This window comes from Castanea sativa, chromosome 1, assembly GCF_040712315.1.
Source record: "Castanea sativa cultivar Marrone di Chiusa Pesio chromosome 1, ASM4071231v1".
Classification (NCBI taxonomy): Eukaryota; Viridiplantae; Streptophyta; class Magnoliopsida; order Fagales; family Fagaceae; genus Castanea; species Castanea sativa.
The window spans coordinates 4960638-4984795 of record NC_134013.1 but is presented as its reverse complement, the minus strand read 5'-3'; the positions used below and the strand labels follow the sequence as shown (position 1 = coordinate 4984795).

Genomic DNA, 24158 nt, shown 5'->3' with positions numbered 1-24158 from the left:
TGGAGGCCCTATGCATGTGATCATGCCAACTGATTTTTCATCCATGTGCGATTCCTTTGCAGTTTCTTCTAATGATGGTTTGGCGAATTTTGCCACCAAATTAGCAAGAACCTGGCCCTTCATCGAGGTGCGCAGCATATATTTGATATCGAAAGCTCCTAGAATAGTTCCCCACTTGGCTACCCTCCCCGAGTAATCAGCACTTCGCAATACTGACTTAAGAGGTAGTTAAGTAAAAATTACGACAGTGTGGGATTGGAAATAGAGAGGAAGTTTTCATGTAGCATGGACTACAGCCAAAATTGCCTTCTCCAAAGGCAAATAACGCACCTCAACTTCATTCAAAGATTTGCTAACATAATAAATCGGTATTTGTACTCCACCGTCGTCCCTTATCAGAAACAAGCTGACTGCATGGATAGCTACAGCTCGGTATGCAAACAGGATTTCATCGACCTCCGGTCAAGACATGATGGGTGGCCGGGAAAGATATTCCTTAAGTTGCTGAAAAGCTAAAGCGCACTCCTCAGACCATTAGAATCATTTCCACTTATTTAACAATTGGAAAAAAGGTCTACACCTATCAGCGAATCGAGAGATAAATCTGCTGAGAGTAGCAATCATCCCGATCAATTTCTGAACTTCCTTCGGATTTCGAGGAGGTTGCAAGCCCTGAATGGCTCTGACTTGTGCCGGATTTACCTCTATTCCTCTATGAGTCACCATGTAGCCTAGGAACTTTCCGGGGCCCACCCCAAAAGAACATTTTGAGGCGTTAAGGCGTAGCTTGTACTTCCTAAGTGTTTGAAAGGTATCGTCCAAATCTTTCACATGCATAGGTACTGTCTTATTCTTCACTACCATATCGTCCACATATGCCTCAATGGTCTTCCCAAGCTGCGATTCGAACATCCTGGTCATCATCCTTTGGTAAGTAGCCCCTGCATTTTTCAAACCGAATGGCATCACTTTATAGTGATAATTCCCCGTAGGAGTAATGAAGGCAGTCTTCTCCTGATCACCCAACGCCAAAGGTATTTAGTGATAACCTTGGAAGGCATCTAAAAAACTCATCCGAGGATGCCCAACCGTAGCATCCACTAGCTGATCGATGCGAGGCATCGAAAACGAGTCTTTTGGGCAGGCTTTGTTCAGGTCTGTGAAGTCCACACATACTCTCCACTTTTCGCTCTTTTATTTTACTACGACAGTGTGCACCAACCATTCTGGGTAGAAAACTTCTTTAATAGCCCCAGCCCTTTTGAGCTTAAGCACCTCTTCCTTGACGGCCTTGGCATGCTCTTTTGAAGAACCCCTAGGTGGTTGCCTCTTGGGAACAATGGCAGGGTTGACGTTCAAATGATGGCAAATGAAACTTGGGTCAACCCCTCGGAGCCTTATAAGGATCCCATGCAAAAAAATCGATATTGTTGTTCAAAAACATCACCAATTTCATCTTCTCTTGGTGTGGTAGCCGTATCCCAACTTGAAAGAACCTTTCAGGGTCATCATTTATGAGAAATATTTCCAAATCTTCACACGTGGCCTCCTCTACTGTCACCACATAGGGCGCATCCAGAGTTGTTAATTGCTATCAGGCTTCCACAGCCAAGGTCGAGGATTCTGATTCGGCTTGATGTAGCACTGCGGCCGATATACATTGCCTTGCTACTGATTGGCTATCAAGAATTTCTTCAATCGATCCACTCAAAGGAAATTTCACTTTAACATGTAAAGTAGAGGAGACAACACCCAAAGCATGCAGCCAAGGCCTGGCGACGATGGCCGTGTACGAAGAATATGCGTCAACCACAATGAAATCTACATCAACCGTTTCCGGGCCTGACTGTACGGGCAAATGAATTTGTCCTTTTGGTATGACAACCTTCCCTTCAAAGCTTATCAATGGCGAATCATAGGGAGCAAGATCCTTCAGCCCTAACTTAAGCCCCTTGAATAAGTCAGGGTACATGATATCTGCACCGCTACCCTGATCAACTATCACCCTCTTGACGTCATAATTCCCTATCCTCAATGTGACCACCAGGGCATTTTCATGTGGTTGAATAGTCCCAACCTTATCTTCATTAGAGAATCCCAAAATAGGCGTACTCATTTCGATCCTCTTCGGCCTCGAGCCAGACTCCTCGGCCTGGGAATGTGACACCACCATCACCCTTGTAGGACAAGAATCGGTCCTGCTAGGTGCAGTGAAGATGACATTAATCATTCCCAAGGGCGACCGAGATGAGTTGTTCTTCTGATTATTTGAACCCAAATGATTTCCTTGTCCGTTGGGTTGATACAGGTGCTGCTTCAATTTTTCCTCGCTAACAAGCTACTCTAAATGGTTCCAAAGGGTCCGACAATTCTCGGTAGTATGACCCACATCCTGATGATACTGGCAAAAGAGGTTCTAATTCCGTTTCGTAGGGTCCCCCGCCATCTTACTAGGCCACTTGAAGTAGGGTTCTTTACGGGCTTTCTCTAGCAATTTGTGCACTGGTTCTCGAAATACGATATTAACTACTTGAGGAGCGGCTAAACTAGATTGCCCAGAGAAATCTCTCATCGGCTTGTTGTTATGGTACCTGTTCGACCTGAAATCCTTTCTCTCCTGAGGGATAACCTTCGGCTTACCCTTACCTTGTTGTTGATCTTCCTCAACTCTTTTGTACTTGTCGATGCGATCCATGAGGTGACGTACACTCCGCACGGGCTTTTTGGTCAGAGATTTCCTTAAATTGTGATTAGCTGGGAGGCCCACTTTGAAAGTGTTAATCGCCACTTCGTCAAAATCTCCGTTGATTTCATTAAAAATTTCCCAGTATCTGTCAGAATACGCTTTCAAAGTCTCATCCTCCCTCATGGCCATGGATAACAATAAGTCCAAAGGCCGAGGGACTCTGCTGCATGTAATAAATCGAGACGCGAATGCCCTAGTGAGTTCCATGAAAGAATCGACAGACCCCGACTTTAGTGCGTTAAACCATCTCATAGCAACAGGTCCTAGGCTAAAAGGAAAGACTTTGCACATCAAAGCTTCATTCTGAGAATGTACCGCTATCCTCTGATTAAAATGGCTCACGTGTTCGACTGGGTCTGTCCTACCATTATAGATGGTGAAGGTGGGCTGAGTGAACCACCGTGGGAGCCTTCCCTTCTCGATCTTGCGTGAGAAGGGTGACTTGGAGAGTTGGTGCAACGCTCGGCTCATAGCATCGTTTCCCAAGCCCTTAGAGGGAAACTTCTTATGCTTACGACCTGGAAGCTCATCCTTCTCGTAAGAGAAGGTTTCGCTAGGGGGAGTCCTAGACCTTGGACTGTAACTACTTCTCTAGGACCCTCTAGAGGAAGGATTGGACGGAGTTGAAGCCCGCCTTCGTCTGACATGGCGTAGCTTTTTCTTAAGGTGGTCAATCACCCTCTACATGGCCTTGGCATCATCCTTATGGGTGGCCCTGATTCCACCACGCGAATGGCTTGCATCAGGGTGTACTGTATGCACACTTCCCTCTCGATCCCTCTGACGCTCAAAATGATCTTCGCGCTGGGACCCTTGAGACTCTGCATGATGCGAACCTAATCCTGCCATGATGTTCCAATTCCTTCAACACTAGATTCCCACAAACGGCGCCAATTATAAGTGCATAATTTGTACCCGGACCCAAACGAGTGATGGACTCAGGCCCAAAGAGCCTTATACAATGAAATTTGTAGAGTATGAGTTTGAAACCTAAGTTAGGGATATTGGGGAACTGATAAACAGGCTAGAATGACGTAATCTATGCAAATAATAGATGAATATGACAAAAAGCTCTCTTCGAACGTGAGCCGAGAACCACTTGTATAGTCTTTCTTTCTCTAAGCAAAAAATTACAATTTTTAGTTTTTAGTCGAGGTCCCCTCTCTTCTTTCCTCTCTCGTCTTCTTATAACCTTCTTCTTTTTCCCTGTTTCATCCACGTGTAACACAGATTTTCCTCTTAGATACTTGTCCCATCCTCCACCTTCTTGAAGTCTTCAAATAATAGCTAAAAGACTAAATATTACTGTTCAGAGGTCATTTCTCTATTAATGCGGCCAGGGAGGTAGATACAGAGCCTTTAATGCGGTGGTAGCAGCTTTTTCCTCAGATATTTCTCACACGTTCTTCCTTCTAACGAGTGCTTGGAACACGCCTTTACCCAACAGATCTTCTAGAAGTTTGTCTCTAAATCCTTTAGCACGTCCCATGGCCTTTACTGGGCCTGTTCGAGGAGATACTCCTCGTCGGATAACTCCTCTGCCCCTTGTAGTGCGGACTGGCATGTGGGCCTCGAAGACTCTGATTGAACAAACTTATACCAACTAACCAGACCCAAGACCCAAATGTGCATTTAAGAATTTTTACCCCCCACAACTACATTGACTAAATTGTTTTTTTTAACACAATTTTAAAAGGGAGTACGCAATATATATATATATATATATATATATATATATATATATATATATATATATAGATACACACACGTATACATATAAACTCTAGTCTTTAGCTCAGGTTTTTTTTTTTTTTTTTTCTAATTTTTATACTTCTTATTTATCATCCTTCTCATAAATTAAGTTTCCTATTGCAAGTCAGCACATATCTTTAAATTATTCGGATAGGGAGCATTTGCAAGTTGCAACCTTTTTCTTGATTGATATTCAAACCTTTTGGTTAGTAGTGATCCTAGTGGAAGAGAATGGCCTGTTTGGAATTTTTTTTTTTTTATCACTCTTCACTCCTCACTAAATTTCCGTCACTCGTCACTCGTCACTCATTACTCATCACTTAAAATACCCCAACTCCCTACACCCCACCCATTTGGAACCATCACTCAATTATGTTTTCAACCAAAAAAAAATGGGACCCACACACTGACCTAATGTCATTTCCTTTTCTCTTTTTTTTTTTTTTTTTTTTTTCCCCTAGCTCATCTTTCTCTGCCTCTTGCTCAACGTTTCTTTCATCTCTCAGTGCTCTCCTCTCTCCCATCTCTCGACGGCGATGGCAACGGTGAAGGTGGTAACACAGCCACAACCACCAAAACCACGGCGACCACAACCACAGCTATGAAACCACCATTTCAACCGCAACCCACAGTCATAACCAAACTCAGAAACAAGCAAAAAAAAACAAACCAAACCACCACTATAGCCACCATCCCACCACCACCACCACCACCACCACAGCCACCAAACCCACACACACAAAAAAAACCAACGATGAGAAGGAAACATCAAGATCAGTAATCTAACGATCACAATCAGCATCACAAGAATCATCCAACGATCAGATCGGCGCCGAAGATGGTGACTTTGCCACTGTCTCCGTCGTAGATCGGCCACTGACTCTACCACGATTAGATCGGCCCTTCAACCTTGTTTCTTGATTTTTTTTTTATGGGTCTGAGATGAGAAAGGTGAAAAAAAAAAAAAAGAATTGAGATGAGAAAGGCGAAAAGGAAGGAAAAAAGAAAAAGAAAGAAAGAACAAACTGAGTGATATTGGCGAAAAGGAAGAAAAAGAAAAAGAAAAAGAAAGAAAGAACGAACTGAGTGATATTGGCGAAAAGGAAGAAAAAAAAAGAAAAAGAAAGAATGAACTGAAGAACAGAGAAAGAAGAAAGAAAAGTGGAGAAGAAAGGAAAAGAAAAAGGAGAGTGAGTCAAAAGTTGCGGCTGGTGGGTCTCTCGGTGTGTGTTTAATTATGAAAATGTCATTAAAAGCAGAGTTTTAGAAACTCAAAACACTTAAAATGTGTTTTCAGTTTCCATAACTCATTACTCAAAAATTAGATAATTGATTTATGAGTTATGAGTGATGGAAACAAAGTTATGGATGATGGAAACACAAAATCCAAACAGACCCTAAATTATCTATGAATGGTATTCTGGTAAAGTTGTCGATAAAGTAGGTTTGATCCTAATGGGTTATAGTTGAATCTATGTTTTGGAGAAAAAAATACCTATAAGAGTTGAATTGCATACATCTGTATGGTAATAAACAAAGTATACATAATTACAACTTAGTCTAATAGTTCTCACACTATCAATTTAAAAAAAAAAATTTATTAAATTGTGTTTTCATACATATCTCACTATATATAATACATGACTAGAAAAACCTTCTAATTTAAAATATAATTTCAAATAACACATATTGAACTTTTAAAAATATACAATCTAATATACTAATTCAATAATTACCCAATAAAAAAGAATTATATCAAATTTTTATGCGCATTGCGCAGGTCTGCGACTAATGTATATAAAGATAAACACAATTGCATCCATGATAGGCAGTAGACACATACTACTTCTTGGAATTGTAGTCAACGTGGGACAAGAAGGTACATGGTCGGAAAATTTTGCCATCCCTAGGCTGGTAATTACTGAAACATTGGTGTCTATGCACCCCCAACACTTTTATTATCTTAATTTTTATTTTCCTTTTATGGTCTTTGAATTTCTCCTAGTTGGCTAAATTTGGATTGAGAACTAAACTAGCCGAAATGATTCAATATTTTCGTTAGAAAGAAAAATCTGAAATTTTAATAAGTAAGACCTACTAGTATGTGAGATGATAAAATTGTCCCCACAGTGGGGGAGGTGTGGGGGGGACCGGAACAAAAACATTAGGAAATACATTAGATTCATAAATCATACAAGCACTGCATCCTCTAAGGATCAGGCCGCAATCAGATTCTACATCATAGAAGAGAAGCTGAAACTTGCGGAGGATAATTACTTACATAGCTTACTTTTTACATACATAGCATACTTGGTGTAACATGATGTATCAGACACTATGATTCAAGCACGCACGTACACATTATTTTTCAAGGACATATCCATGTTTGGCAGCGTATTTTACAACCTCGTTGAGCTCCTCCGGGCTAATGAATTTGTCTCCGTTGGCATCAGCATGGTTCAGTGCACGGCGAGCTCTCCAGTTGGGCATGTGTGAGCCGAGGGATTTGAAGGCATTCTCCAAATCTGCCTTGCTGAGAAGACCGTCACCGTTACTATCGTATTTTTGGAATGTATCCCGTAATTGCTTTTCATTAGTTGGGGGCAAAGGCTTGTAGTTGGCCACTGCATTAAAAGGTATACGTCCCATGCTGTCAAAAAGGGAATTTGGGAAATAGGTAGCTGTAGCTGTGAGACAATTAAGTAGTTTAGAGGGCTGCTTTTGCGGTATGTTTTGGGAGTATTCAAGCATGGGGATTATATAGAGACCTTGGTCTATGGTTAAATTAACACCATGTTCTTTTCAAAAAAAAAAACAAATTAACACCATGTTAGGGTGAGATTATAACATTCAAAGTTAACTTCAAAAGGAAGAGTCTTGTACGTTAAAGGGATCGGATCCTTATCAGTACCTGTAACACCTTCTACTTGTTTCACTGTGTATGATTCGAGAGCCTAGCTAGAGGTATAAATATAATGGTTTTCCATTTGAATCTATCACCAATTTTGTTGGAAACAACAAAACAAAATATATACAATATTTTCTAAAGTAGAATACTTATGATATATTCTAGGAAGTACAGACACTTCATTTAGGATATCTACCTATGTCATACCAGCATCATAATGATATTTTATCTATAGTTGTATTCATATTTTATCAGTGTCGTATCAACTCTTATATTATAATTTTCATAAATTACTTGTGTCACTGTATCATACTCGTGTTTGTGTCCATGTTTCCTAAAATATATTAGCTAGGATCATAAAAAATTTCCTTGAAATATCTTTTTGAAGCTGTTGTAATTTTGTGGTGGGTGGTGGTTTTTTTTTTTTTTTTTTCCCTTTCATAGAAAAGAAAAAGAGAAAACATGACTGCTTGGTAATTGTTAATCTAGGTGATATATATACAAGGAAATATGGTGAAATATTTTCCGGATGACTTTTTAAACACTAACATGTTAGATGTACATCTCAACGTCTTTGCTAGAGTCCATAAACATAAGACTCAATCAGCAAGCTTAAGAGTTCAACATTTACAACAACAGCAACTCAACCACTTAGACATTATAAGGAATCTCATTACACCAGATTAGCTTTGAATTGCACGCCAGAAGATACCCCAAATAATGCACAACACTTTGTTGAGGATAGAATTATTTAGCGTGCCTTTTGCTTTTCCATTCTTGCTTTAACATCCTTTCTTTTATTCTTCACTATCTGATCTTCTGATCTGATTTCCTCAGCATAAACTCTCCTAGTTAGGAAAAAAGAGTTACTGTCGGGAAGCATTAAATATGATCAAGCATTACACATGACATGACAAAAAAAAAAATTGTGTCGTGTCATGTTTACTAGTCATGTCAAAAATTGTGTTGTGTCGTGTCATGTTTATTTTTTGCTTTACCACCTTTTTTCCTTGGTGTGGTGATCACTTTACAAGTATAAAATGCTTGTGGGGTGTGAGGGGACAAGGGCCGAGGTTTAAATCTCTAGGAAGGAGTTTCACACACATATACACTTAGATTAGGTTAGAATAGAAATTCTATCTTGTATAAAAAAAAAAAAAAAAAATCTTAAGTCTTCTCAAAATATGGAAAACGATTCTCATTTCTCTCACATTTACATTAGGGTTTATTTATTAAATTTATGGTGGGGTCAACAATGAATATGAAAATATAAAATATTGTTTATCTATATTCTAAGAGTACTTAAAAATTTTTCCAAATATCGCTACTCCTACGTGTGATCCATAACCATAACGTCTTCAACAGTCATTTTCAAATAAGAACTTGTTTTTGGCATTATTTGGTGTGTGGGATCTATAGTAAAGTACTGTATACCTTTCCATCTTTATATGTTTCTTTGACTTGGTTCAAACTTCTAACTGACCACAGTCCAGTCTACCATGGCAAGTGGGGTTGGTCACAGAGCATCTTTGCTTGCTAAATTATCATGATACTTGTGGCTACAAGAATTACTTCTTAGAAAGTAACAGATTGCTTCTTTTTTAACAGCCAGTTTCCTTCAATTTCCTGTAAAGGAATAGTACCTCATGACTCAGATTCTAAATATAACACGAAAAAAGCAAGTGAATTTATCCTGTTTCGTAGGTCGAGATATGCGATTGCCCTCGTATTTCGTAAGTCTCCAAGAAGATTGGTTTGAATCAGATTCCATCCATTAATGCGGGTCCTTTTCTTTTCTATTTAAGGAAGATGGACTCGAATATTTTGATATTTGTAACTTTTATATCTATTAAATAAGGCAGTTAAAAAGAAACATTCTTGCACCCCCAAAAAAATAAAGAGAGAATGAAGAAGAATAAGATCCACACATAAGGTACTAATTATTCATTCTTTATTACATACTTATAATACACATATTAATTACCACATTGACTAAAATCATTTTTTTTAACACAATTTTAAAAGGGAGTACACAATCTATAAATATATATATATCTTGTTAAGCCAACTTATCAGCTATGTCATACTTTAAAAAAAAAAATTCCTTAATAGTTTTTCTATTTTTTTTATATAAAATAATTAAATATAGTTCATGAACAAACCTGTTAATGCACTCCATTACAATTCAACATGTCACTATTCATTTGTTTTAAATGCAAATATTTGACTATTCAGCTACTCAAATTGATTTTAACTTTTCATTTTCTTCTTTCTAATATCAAATAATTGTTAAAATTGAATAATTCACTATCTTTTTAGTAGATATATACACATGTTTGACTATTCATAACAAATGTTACTATTCATTAGATGCAAATGTTTGATCATATTCAACTACCCAAATAAATTTCAACTTTTCGCTTTTTTCTTTCTAATTTCAAGTAATTGTTAAAATTGAATTATTAAACTTTTCATCTTCCTATTCTTAAAATAAATAAATGAAGCTCTTCTTCTCTTCTTCTCTTCTTCCAACCTTTCTCCTCTCTTTGCTTCTTTATCTCTTTACTACTCTTTACTTTACCATTAAACTTTTTTCATCATTTCCTTTCTTATATTTTGACTCTTCTTCTCCCTATCTTATCTTGTATAAATTTGATATTATTTATTTCATTCAATTCATATTTTTTCCACACAAAAACTATGAGTACTCTCTCTCTCTCTCAATTTCTGTTCTTTCTTATAGTTTTAATTTTGGTTGATGGTTTTTTATTCAATTTTTTGTGTTGTAATTTTTAAATTTCTCATCACAAATCACTCTTATAGTTTTTGTTGAATTTTGGTTTGGTTTAATATGTAGTTCTTTTTTAAATAGAAATTTGAGTTTATACATCGCTACGAATTTGAATGTGCCTACCAATAAACTTTCATTAAACAGAAATGTATTCACAATATTTTTAGCTTTATATACTTCTTTGGAAATGTGAATTTGAGAAAGAGAAAAGTGTAGGCAAAAGATGTATGGTCTTTTATAATATCATGTCTCTTGAAGAAAGTGGAGGGCCTATTAGTCTCCCTCCTACTGGAACTTTGTATAGAAAGCATTTTGCTATAAGTTTCTTGACTTTTTGTTATTTTTATTTTGGTCATTTTATTACAAATAATTAGTATCTTTACCATCAAATTTTTAGTAAATCTAAACTTTCTTGTTAAGGTTTTACTTTGCTTAGTTGATCATCATTACTGAAAATGCCAAAAAGAGAATAAGATAAAATATAATTTACTCTACAACATCATTATGCTATTAATGTTTTTATGTATAGATACTTAAGGAATTTTTTCTTTTTGCATTTTATTTTATTTTGTAATTCCACTTTATGATATATGATTTATTGATGATGATTTATTGCATAATTATCTTTATTTACTTTTTCACTTAATTTCAATTGTGAGGAAGAAAGAGATGTAAATCTATGTTTTGGAGAAAAAAATACCTATAAGAGTTGAATCGCATACATCTGTATAGTAATAAACAAAGTATACATAATTACAACTTAGTCTAATAGTTCTCACACTATCAATTTTTAAAAAAAAATTTTTATTAAATTGTGTTTTCATACATATCTCACTGTATATAATACATGACTACAAAAACCTTCTAATTTAAAATATAATTTCAAATAACACATATTGAACTTTTAAAAATATACAATCTAATAATTACCCCATAAAAAATAATCATGTCAAATTTTTGTGCGCATCGCACAGTTCTGTAACTAGTGTACATAAAGATAAACACAATTGCATCCATGATAGGCAGTAGACACATACTACTTCTTGGAATTGTAGTCAACGTGGGACAAGGAGGTACATGGTCAGAAAATTTTGCCATCCCTAGGCTGGTAATTACTGAAACATTGGTGTCTATTCTCCCCCAACGCTTCAATTATCTTAATTTTTATTTTCCTTTTATGGTCTTTGAATTTCTCCTAGTTGGCTAAATTTGGATTGAGAACTAAACTAGCCGAAATGATTCAATATTTTCGTTAGAAAGAAAAATCTGAAATTTAAATAAGTAAGACCTACTAGTATGTGAGATGATAAAATTGTGCCCACAGGGGGGAGGTGTGGGGGGGACCGGAACAAAAACATTAGGAAATACATTAGATTCATAAATCATACAAGCACTGCATTCTCTAAGGATCAGGCCGCAATCAGATTCTACATCATAGAAGAGAAGCTGAAACTTGCGGAGGATAATTACTTACATAGCTTACTTTTTACATACATAGCATACTTGGTGTAACATGATGTATCAGACACTATGATACAAGCACGCACGTACACATTATTTTTCAAGGACATATCCATGTTTGGCAGCGTATTTTACAACCTCGTTGAGCTCCTCCGGGCTAATGAATTTGTCTCCGTTGGCATCAGCATGGTTCAGTGCACGGCGAGCTCTCCAGTTGGGCATGTGTGAGCCGAGGGATTTGAAGGCATTCTCCAAATCTGCCTTGCTGAGAAGACCGTCACCATTACTATCGTATTTTTGGAATGTATCCCGTAATTGCTTTTCATTAGTTGGGGGTGTAGACGACTAAATTTCTTAGTTCGAAATAAATCAAACAAGTAAAATAGTTTCACAAATACGAATTTGTATTGAAAAATATGTGGTACAATTCTCTGTAACTACAAAAGAGTGATCCTCTGATTCGATCTCCTTGAAAGATTTATTGATTGGAATTGTGGTAATGTGATTTTAATTTGAACATAAGATATTCTTCAATTTAGCTGAGGAATGGATCGAAGATCTTTGAAACGGAATTACAATGAATCTCTGGCTATGAGCTTGTTAGAAATTCTTTGTTCTTCGTGTTCTTCGTGTTCTTCATATGTTCTTCGTGTTTGAAGGTTTGTGGTGGAAATTCTTCGGTGCTTTAGAGGCTTGATTCCGTAGAGCTTCATTGATTTATGGTTTGTTGAGGTTTCTGGAGGCTTTTGAGTTTGATTCCAGTGAACTTTGAGATCTGGACGAGTAGTTTGGATGATTTTGCTTCGAATGTTGTTTGTATTCGAGGTTGAAGTTCTTGAAATTCTTGAAGGCTTTGGGGTTTGATCCTAGCAGAGCTTCTGGGTTTCTGAACTCAAGATATCTTCTTCCTTTTCTCTGTCCTCCTAATGTCTTAGGAATGCTTCTATTTATAGGAGTTTAGGGGTGGGTGAGCGACACGTGGCGGAGTCTGATTGGTGACACTTGTCACAGCCTGATTGGTCCGCTTATGTCATCGCTTACACGTGCTGGATTGTTTGTGCCATCGCTTACACGTGCAGGGCTGCTTGTGTCATCGCTTACACATGCTGATGCAGTTTCATGCCATTATTTCAATGACACTTGGCAAATTTCTATTGGAATCTGAATAGTGATGGCAAAACCTAGCAGCAATACGTGGCGCTTTGTAATTGGTTATATTTTGTGGACTTGGTAGTATGATGTGTCAGCTTGTGATAGGTCGGGAATTTTCCCTCTCTACAAATGCCCCCTCGAGACTCGTTCATGCACACAGTTTTGGAGTGTGGTGAATGAATGAGTCTTGAAAGAAAATGGATCTTTTTATACTTGACTCTTCTAGTGAAATAGTTGAAGGTGGTGGAGCTTTTAACAGGATGAAGTAATTGCAAAAGAGTAGACCCACCCATATGAAAGGCTTTGATGAGACCGAGAAGGGGTTTGCCAGTATTTGAATGTGCTCGTGTGACCGAGCTTTCTCAGTAGAGGTTAAGTCAAAGTAATTTCAAAAAAGTATTTTGGATCGTTGGTGGCGATCACAGGGTGTTGAAGATGGAGAAGAGGTGAGAATGTTGGCTGGGTACAGCATGCAGAGCTCTGGAGCTAGCCTCTTATTTTTAAGGACTTCTGGTGAAGTTATATCTAAAGGGTATACTTCGGATTACAAAGAGAACATGTGGGAGTGTGGTTGAATGTGCTTGTGTTATCACATCACTCTGGTTAAGTTGAGGTAATTTCAAAAGGGATTCTGGGCATGTTGTTGTTGATGGTGAAAAAGATGGTGATGAAGCAAAGTGAATGGGTGAGACATACGACACCATGGCCCTGACCCTGCATGTTGGGGACTTTCTGGCGTAGATGCCTCTGGGAAGTACACCTTCAGATGTGGGACTGGCTGCATGCTGAATGAGGTCCGACAGCAAGTCATTGAATGCGCATGTGTGACTGGACCATACTGACGGACATTAAGTTGAAGTAATTTCAGAAGTATATTTTCTGAAATTCTTCAAGCTGATCTTAAGTTGGAGTAATTCCAGAAAGTGTGTTTTGTGGTATCAACAATGATGACCTTTGGACCCCATGATGGTGGAAACATGGGATGAGGCTTTGGTGACCATTCACCAACACCAAAGACTAATTTCTGATGAGCTGGTACCTTGGAGGTCATCACAAGTGTTGGATGGGAGACAATTTGTAGGATACCCCAACATTTTTTACCATCTTCACCTGATGCAACTTTGTTGGGAAAGCACAACAAATGAAAGATGGAGCTAACTTGTGATCCTAGTTTTAGAGACCAACCAAGCTGCTGTTTGTTCCGAACCACTGCTTCTAATGGGAGACCAAACAGTTGAAGAGAGACTACGGAAGCCCTGTTTTTAGGAACAGGTGTCTCTGCTGGACTTGGATTTCCTGGCCAACCAATTCCACGGAGGCATGGAAGGTCGATGCAGACCTTGTTATGAATAACTCTATGAACAAACGTGGTCATTATGTGAGGAAACAAAATTTGTTTGAATCCTAAAACAGTGATGATGTTGTGAGAAGGGTTACTACTGAACCATGAAGGGGTTGATTTCAAACTGATCATGAAGCGATCTTGGTTGCTAGGTATTGAGAATGCCGAGGCCATAGTGAGAACTGGCTGTGAGAAAGAGGATTTGAAAATTTGAAAGAAGCAAATCTTCATTTCATGACTCAGTGTATGTGTTTTTTTTTTCTTGATGGATTTAGCGGATCCGGCCCTCCTATTTATAGCGAAGAGATGAAGAATGGTAGCTGGGTAGTTAAGAATAGCGGACAAGACTTTTTGGTGAGAACGATGGATGGGAACGGTAGGCACCGAATGGGAATGTTAGGTTGAAGACTGGTAGGCACCGACGAAAATAATAGACTGAAGTAGTGACCCAATGTAATTTCAATTTTGAGACATACTTGTGAGAGTTCGTCTATTTTTAAAAGGGGAGCCTTGATCAAGTCTGGAGGATAATTTTGAGGGAATCCAGACCAAATGGACTGATCTCAAATTATGATCTTGAGAGCTTAAATTTTGGACACCGCTAGTACTTTGGAGAAGCGGGTGTAGTTTCTAAGTCCAAAACAAATACCTAGATTTCAAAATCAAAATCTTTGCGAAAACCTGATAGGACAAGTTTTGCTTGAACATCTTGATCTTCGGTCAAAGTTTACATCAAAGCCAATAGTTGTAGAATCACACTATTTGAGCAATTTTAGATTCTCAAATGAATAAATAGACCCCAAAATTGGAAAGTACGCAAAAAATTGAACAAGACAGGTCAATCTTAAAAATTTTGACTTTTGGTCAAAATTTGTGCAAAAGTCAATTTTTTTAGAAATTGGACTGTTGTGCAATTTTCGAGCCTCGGTTGAAGAAACAGACTCCAAAATTGGAAAGTACGCGAAAAATTGAGTGCGACAGGTCCGTTTTGAAAATTTTGACTTTTTGGTCAAAGTAAAAGTTTTTTTTTTTTTTTAGGCGGTCCGGATCCGAGTCGGTTTTCCGGGTCGAACCGGTTTGATGACATCATCCGTGACGTCATCGGATTGGCGCGTGTGGGAAGATAATCCGGCGCGTGTAGGCGCGTGGAAACGAAGGTCCGGCGCGTGTAGGCGGTGGAGGATGATGGTGGCGCGTGGGAGCGCGTGTGCCTTCGTCGGAGCTTCTGGCGGCGCGTGGCTTGGCCTCTGAACCTAAAATTTTTAGGTTTTGTAGATCTAAGGCCGTTGAAGAGCCCTGTGTGGTCAGTTTTGTGAAATTGTGCACAGATTTGCACAGTTTTAAGTGAGAAACCCGCGGGTCACTTGAGAATTTGTGGCCGTGTGTGGCGGCGCGTGGCCGGGTATCTGGGCCTAAAATTTTCAGGTTTGGTGGATCGAAGGCTGTAGAAGACTCCTGTGGTGTCAGTTTTGTGAAATAAGGTTTGGATTTTCACAAATTTGGATGAGAAAGTCATGGGTCTTTGTTGGACTTATGGCTTTTTTTTTTGTCTAATTTTGTGGTGGCCGCCCTAACAGGATGCAGAAATTCTGGTGGCCGCCCTGACAGGATGAAGAAATTTTGGTGGCCGCTGAATGTTGATTCTTTGGGTCATCTTTGTCATGTGGGTAATGAGTCATTATCTTCTGTCTCCATGGCTGAATATGCTCTTTCATTTCAACATTTAGCGCAGACTTCTCTAACTTTAAGTGCATTATAGTTTGCAAAATCTGACTTTCAGTTCCAATTATTTTCACATTTCTGAAATGTGAATATAAGTTTTTTTTTATTGGTCGGTTGGTAGAACTATTTTTTGCTGACTTTCTTCATTTTTTTTTTTTTGTCTGCTAGTTTAGCAGAAATTCTCTATATAAGATGTGAGATTGGCTTCGTTTATTTGGGCATTCTTAGCCTTCAGTCTTCTTCTCCAGCTTTTAAGATTTTTTTTTTCTTTCTTTTTCTTTTTCTTTTGTCCTTTGTTTAGACATGCAATGAGATTTTCTTCTGACATTTTTTTTTCGTTGTTGCTTGTTTTTGTTTTGCAGCTCAGCTTCCTTGATCTTTGGGTTTTGACATCAAACTTCACGCTGACGTTCTCATAGAAGTGTTTGCCTTCATTTGGTGACTTTGTATTTCATTGATAGCAACGTTGCAAGAACGTATGCCTTCATGTTGTTACATTCTTTTCTTGCATCAACAATCTTTTAGTGATATTCGTCTTTGTAACGACGTTTCCATAAGGATATTCAGCTAGGCAATAATGCTATCGTCAGTACTCGTCTTTGAAGTCGTACTAGCTTTGGTGTTGGCAATTTAAGCTGTATCAACACTTGTCTTTGCAACGCAGCCATATTAAGAATCTTTCCAATGTAGCCACATCAAAAGTCTTTACCATGAAGCCGTGCCAATATTCATCCTTGTATTAAAGCTGCATCCATATTTTTCTTTGTATCAAACTCGCGTCACCACTTATCTTTGCCATAAAGTTGCATCGACACTTCATTCGCATCGAAGCTGGGCCAACATTCATCTTTCCCATGAAGCTACGTCAACACTTCATTTGCACAAAAGCCATGCCAACATTCATCTTTGCCATAAAGCTACGTCAATACTTCATTTGCATCGAAGCTAGGCCAACAGTTCATCTAAAGTCGTGCCGACATCCATCTTTGTCATGCAGTCGTGTCAACACTCCATTTGCACAGAAGCCATGCCAACATTCATCTTTGCCATGAAGCTACGTCAACACTTCATTCGCATCGAAGCTGGGCCAACATTTATCTTTACCATGAAGCTACGTCAGCACTTCATTTGCACAGAAGTCATGCCAATATTCATCTTTGCCATGAAGCTACGTCAATGCTTCATTTGCATTGAAGCCGGGCCAACAGTTCATCTACATTGAAGTCGTGCCAACATCCATCTTTGTCATGCAGTCGTGTCAACACTCCATTTGCACAGAAGCCATGCCAACATTCATCTTTGCCATGAAGCTACGTCAACACTTCATTCACATCGAAGCTGCACTAATATTGGCCTTTATAATGAAGCTTGAAGTTTCAAGAAGCTCCCATCAAGACTTTGAGGATGCAAAGAGATGCCAATAAAACCTTAAAGATGTGAGAAGAATGCCGCCATGATTTTGACATTGCACAAACATGCCCTTAGAGGAGAGATGATGCAACATCAACTTCAGATGTTGGAGGAAGGTGACGTTGTCTAGATTTTAGAGACATGATGTGAAACAACACCACTCAAAAGGGAGATGATGTGGTTCAAATTTCAGAGTTGTGAAGTGGCACAACCTAGAAGAGAGACATTATAGCCTAGACTTGATAGGTACAAAAAAGATGCCCACATGAGATAAGTGATGCAAAGTATACTTCAGAGACGTGGGAATATGTCCACAAAAGATGAGCAATGCCATGCAGACTCCATTCCTTGCAACAGAGGTTGAAGATTTTATTTTACTCCATAACCGAGAATCAACTTATCATTATTTCAAGGAAAGCTAAGTAACACCAATTCTTCGCATCTATCACTTTCTACCACAATGATCTTTGAACATCATATAGTGAGCAATTGATTGATCTTAAGCGACGTCTTGCCAATCAAAGGGTTCTTGAAAGCATGTTGACGACCTTTGGACAAACTCTTCAAGCTAGACTGGCAGTCCTTCTTCATTTTATGTGACTTAACTTAGTGAAAAGTACTAAGCTACCTACGTACCCCGGAGAGGGATCAAGTCATTACGTAGTTCAAATTTTTTTTTTTATGATTTTTTTTTCATGGTTTTGATGATTTTTTTTTCATGGTTTTGATGATTTTTTTTTTCATGGTTTTGATGATTTTTTTTTCTTTGTTTTTCTTTTGTTTTGTTTTTTTTTTTTTTTTTTTTGTTTCTTTTTACAAAAAGGGAGGGCTCACGTGTGTCATCCTCGCCCTACACCCCACGGCATTTCATGGGTACCAATTGTACAATAGTGGGTATCACCTCTAATCGAACCCGAGACCTTGGCCTCAAGGGTGACATGGGCATCCAACCACTACGCCACACTCACAAATGGTGACATAGAGTGGGATTAATTTCTCCTTATTTGTGCACTTTCAAAGGTAATGGGAAAACATCATGTACCCTTGTAGTGCTGTAGTGGGTAGTTTAAGCTCTTACCGAGGAGCAATTCTTGATTTTCAAGCATAGAAGCGTTTGACGAACTTCCCATTGATGGGGCCGATCCTTACACCCTCCTAATCAATCAACTTGTAAGCTCCATTAGTGTAGACTTCTTGTACAACATAAGGTCCATCCCATTTCGAGGTGAACTTACCGCATGTACGATGAGTCATGATGATAGGTCTTCGAACAACGAGGACTAAGTCACCAACTTGGAATGATCGTGGTTTAACTTTTTTATTGAATGCGCTTGACAAACGAGCTTGATAGCATTCAAGGCGTTGTTGGGCCTCGAGCCTTTTCTCATCCAGTGCCTCCAACTCTTGTAACCTAAGCTTGGCATTTTCCTCTTTAGTTAACCCTTCTTGAATGGCGATCCGTAGTGATGGGATCTAGCGTTCTAAGGGAAGGATAGCTTCTACTCCATAAACGAGAGAATACGGGGTCGTTTGAGTAGGCGTTCGAAATGTTGTTCGATATGCCCATAATGCTTCTCCAATTCTTTCATGCCAGTCTTGTTTAGTTTTGGATACCACTTTCTTTAACAAACTGCCAAGAGTTTTGTTAAAGGCTTCGGCTAATCCATTCGCTGGGGCATTGTACATAGAAGAATTGTACTGTTTGAATGCAAATTTCTCGCACAACTCTGTCATCAACCTATTCTGAAACGGTTTGCCATTATCGGTTATGATATATCGAGGGACACCATACTGATAGATCAAGTGTGTTCAGATAAAATTGACCACTGTCACTTTCTTTACTTCCCTAAGAGGCACAGCTTCTGCCCATTTCGAAAAGTAATCAGTTGCAGCCAAGATGTACAAATGGCCGCCAGATGATTTTGGTAATGGTCCTATTGCGTCAAGCCCCCATGCATCAAAAGGCCAAGAAGCTACAGTTGGGTGTAGAGGTTCTAGTGGCTGATGGATGAAGTTTGCATGATATTGACAAGCTTCGCACTTCTTAGCATACTCCATGGAATCTTGCACCATCATAGGCCAATAGTAACCCATTCGCTTGATCCTATAGTGTAACTTAGGACCTGATTGGTGTGCACCGCATATTCCAGAATGAGCTTCTTCTAAGGCTTGTTTAGCCTCTTCCTCTCCTAAGCAACGGAGAAACAAACCATCAAATGAACGGCAGAAGAGAGTTTCTTTATAGTAAATGAATCGAGCAGCCCTTCGCCGAACTTTGGTCTTGTGGCGTACATCATCTGGGAGTCTTCCATGTTGAAGGTACTTAATGATTATTTGTCGCCAATCTTCCTTTTCGACAAGGCATACAGAGATGACGTTGGCTTGCTTTTCTTCTTTTTCTTCTTCAATCACGGAAGGCACCACCCACCTTTGGGAAACAGCAACTTTGGCGGTCTCTTCTTGGGATAATGCTAAGGTGGTAGCCAAATTAGCTAAAGCATCAGCCTGTCTATTCTCTTTTCTCGGTATATGCTCCAATGTAATTGCCTCAAAATTTGTGAGCAACTTCTTCGCATATTTGCAATAAGGGACAAGGTCCTCTTTCTTGACATCATACTGCTCCAAGATTTGGTTGATAATTAATTTGGAATCCCCAAAGATCTCGAGTTGCGATATGCCAATTTCAATGGCCATTTGTAGACTAATGAGCAATGCTTGATATTCGGCTACATTGTTAGAGCAAAGTTCACTTAATGAGAACGAATATAGAAGTATTTCTCGTTGTGGAGAAACAAACACTACACCTGCCCCCGCTCTTTCTTGACGTGCAGCCCCATCGAAAAACATCATCCATGGTGGCATTACTTCAATGTAAAACACATCCTCGTCTGGGAAATCATCAGAGAACTCCCAATCAGATGGAACTGGGTGATCAGCTAAGAAATCTGCCAATACTTGTCCTTTGATAGCTTTTTGCGGAACATATGCAAGATCGTATTGTTGCAGCAAGACTGCCCATCGAGCTATGCGACCCGAAACCACTGGCTTGGAGAGGACATATTTAATCGGGTCCACCTTTGCTATCAAACGGACCGTATGTGCTTGCATATAGTGCTCCAGTTTTTCTCCAGCAAAGAAAAGAGCGAGGCACATCTTTTCGATAGGAGAATAATTTAATTTTGCTCCATTGAGAGTCCGACTTAAATAATAAAGGGCTCTTTCTTTCCCTTCTTTATTTTCTTGTGCCATAAGAGCACCTAGAGACCTTTCTTGTGCCACGATGTACAACACCAAAGGCTTTCCTGGGATAGGAGCACCTAAAACTGGAGGATTAAGCAAGTATCTTTTGATGTGTGCAAAAGCATTGCTACAAGCCTCATCCCATTGAAAGTGTGCATCCTTCTTCATTAATCTATTGAAAGGTTGACATCAACTTGCCAGGTTTGAAATAAATCGTCGTATGTAAGCTAGTTTTCCATGCAAGCCTCTAAGTTCTCGCAGGTTCTTGGGCTCTGGCATTTTCTGGATAGCTTCAATTTTGGACTGGTCAATTTCAATATCGTGGTGCCTTACAATGAAACCAAGAAATTTCCCGGATGTTACACCGAAAGCACATTTGCGAGGGTTCATTTTAAGCTGATACTTTCTTAAGCGGTTGAACACGGATAGCAAATCTACCAGATGGTCTTCCCTCCTTTTTGATTTAACCACCAGATCATCGACATAACACTCCACGTACTTATGAAGTACATTATCAAAGATCTTTTGCATGGCTCGTTGATAAGTAGCACCAGCGTTCTTTAATCCAAAAGGCATCACTTTGTAACAGTAAATACCTTTAGGGGTATGAAAAGCTGTGAACTTTTCATCCTTAGGATTCATTCGAATTTGGTTATAACCAGAAGAGCCATCCATGAAAGATAAGGCTTCATGACTAGTAGTGGCATCAACCATGATCTTAGTGATAGGCAACGGAAAATCATCCTTGGGACATGCATTGTTCAGATCACGGAAGTCAACGCACACCCGGATTTGTCCATTCTTCTTTTTGACAGGGACGATATTAGCGATCCACTCCGGATACTGTACTTCACGGATGAAGCCTGCCTCAATTAGCTTATTGACCTCAGTTTCTATTTGAGGGATAAGCTCCAGCTGAAAGCGTCTTTGAGATTGTTTTACTGGGTGCACGCCCTTCTTTACTGCCAAATGGTGTAAAGCAATACTTGGATTGAGCCCAGGCATTTCTTTGTAAGTCCAAGCAAACACATCTTTATATTTTACCAGGAGCTGGAGGTATCCTTCTTCTTCTGTAGGAGTGAGAAGGGCACTGATGAAAGTTGGTCGAGGTTCTTCAGTAGTTCCTAAATTGATCTCTTTAAGTTCATCAACTGTAGCCTGTACTCCATCTTCCAAGGCTAGAGGAGCTTCATCGACCTCATTCTTTGCGGCTTCATCATCTGATAGTGTATCTTCTTCTACTATAATGTGAAACGAGGATGATACTTCTTCATTTTACTCATTGTGGACGAGTGACTGACTTGTGTGTACAATTGTTCGCCTTTTGACTTTGAGAGCTCCTTCAGTGTTGATATCCAAGATAAAGTTACACTTCATGCGTGAAGGAATACTACTACGTATCTCATTATTAGCTTTCTCCTCCTTTTGGTCCTCAAAGTTTATTGAACTTTCAGAGCAAGTATCAATGGGCCTTTTTGTTGCCCCCAATCAATTAAAGACTGATCCACACGCAAAAGTGTCCCGACTTTACGTTAAACAAGCCGTATTCAACCTGTCGAACACTGTAATTCGTGACGATGAAGCCTTAATGCGATCGAATACTGAGATGCGTGATGAAGAGTGATCTTTTCTTTGATTCGGACTTTCATCAACCTCTACAGTTATGTATTGGGAACTTGAAGCATTGCTTCTTTTATTGATCCATATTTGAGCCGGTGGTTCTGGAGTATAACCTATTCCGGTCTTTGGGATAGGAATTTCATGCCCTTCAATTCGCATTTTCCGTTGCGTTTTACTAAGATCGTGCATCTTTTCTCCGGTAGCTTCTGGAATTAGTTTCCCTAAGCCGCTTTGTTTTGAGAAATCATAGCCTGCTTTGGCTAATAGCCTATATGCCTTTGGGTCAAACCATTCTTTCGTCCGTTTACTTGGTAGAACACCATGCTCTGTCAGACTTTGTGAAGACTTCACAAATCCATTTAGTGGCTTTGAGGGCAAAGGATTTGTGGATGAAGTTAAAGGCATTACATGATTTTCTTTCAACATGTCTACATCCTTCATCGTGAGCTTTGTAGGAGGTCTTCGCATATCCATTGTAGATTGAAGGCATTCCGTGAATGGTGATTGTCCGTTTTTGCAGCGTGACAATGGTACATAACGGAGGAATGGAGGGTTATTGGAAGGCGTAGAACTTTCATCCGCTTTCTCTGAATTGCTAGTAGACTCACTAGACTGGTTATTCCCATATCGTGGCTCTTTCTTTCTAGTGATGAATCTAACATGCTTCTTTTCATCCTGCTTACTTTTCATGGACGGGACTTCAACTGGGAGAACTTCATTAGGGATATCATCTTCTACATAAAACTTCGCATCAGCAAAGTGAGCTTCAGTTTCAGAAAAAGGCTTCAAGTCAGCATCTACTTTCTTTATTCCACCTTGAAGATACTTGAAACATTGGTGCAAAGTTGACGGCACTATTCCGTTCCCATGGATCCATGGACGTCCTAACAACATGTTGTAGGTTGTCTTGGCATCAATGACACGGAACAAAACATTGCTTGTCAATTCTCCAATAATTAACTCCAAGTGTATCATGCCGATGGCGCGTTGTCCTCCTTGGTTAAAACCTTGTATGACCAAGCGACTATGTGATAATTCCTCCATAGCAAGACCAAGTCGTCTCATCGTCATTTTCGGCAGTATATTAATAGCTAAACCTCTATCAATGAGAATGCGATCAATTTTTTGTTCACGAACATAACCAGAGACATAAAGTGGACGATTGTGAGGCTTCCATTTTATCAACCTGAGATTTGAGTTGTTCTAAAGACGAAAAAGTCTCATTCGAACTACCATGGTCAACACCTTTTTGTTTTTCATCAACTTCACAACGAGAGACCGTGCGAACAGCCTCCGCTGACTTGTTTTGAAAGAATTTTATGGGGAAAAATTCTTCCAATGTGACAAGACTCTAAAATTTTTGGGTTTGTGTAGAATCATCACACATTTCCGTCCTTAGTCTTTCTTTTCTTTTATCATTCTTTCTTCTTGACAGCGGCTGAATTTGGTTTTGTGCCCTTCTGGATTCTTGGGTGATCAAATGAAGAGGGAATACTCGTCTCTTCTTCCATCTCTTACGAGTAACCAACGTCCAACCCTCTTCCTCATCCATTGTTGACTTTTTATCAACATTTGAGTCATAATCAAATGCTTTTTGTGAGAGCTGAACTTGAACAGGTTCCAAAGAACCAAATCGGATGAACGTGGTATTCGCCCTCTGCTTAGTAGTTGGAGACTTGCAACTAGGCGACCCGTAAGCAAATGTTACAAGGTTTGATTGAGCAACATCATTAACATCTAAGTCGATTTTCCTTTCCTTGGCTAGCTTCATGATGAGTTCTTTAAGAACAAAGCATTTTTGGATCGGATGACTTATGATGTGATGATACTTACAATAGTTCGGGTCATCAACCTTTCCTTCTTCTTCCGGTCGTTTGCATTCTGGCAATTCAATTAATTTCAAGTTGAGCAGTTGTTCTAGCATTTTGGGTATATCAGCGTCAAGGAAAGGATACACCTTTTGTTCCCATTCCTTGAGTGATAAGCGACGCGTCACGCGTCGTTGGCCTCCCTC

The 24158-nt window shown here is 39.1% G+C and overlaps 1 protein-coding gene across 1 annotated transcript; it reads right to left on the bottom strand.

Annotated features, from left to right (window-relative positions):
- Nucleotides 1–11751: 11751 nt before the first annotated feature.
- LOC142634929 (uncharacterized) lies at nt 11752–20692 on the bottom strand. The gene is made up of 2 exons (XM_075809184.1): nt 19577–20692; nt 11752–12003 (listed from the first exon to the last, which is right to left on the bottom strand). Exons 1-2 carry the CDS (start codon nt 20690–20692, stop codon nt 11752–11754), a joined length of 1368 nt encoding a protein of 455 aa, XP_075665299.1.
- Nucleotides 20693–24158: the final 3466 nt, after the last annotated feature.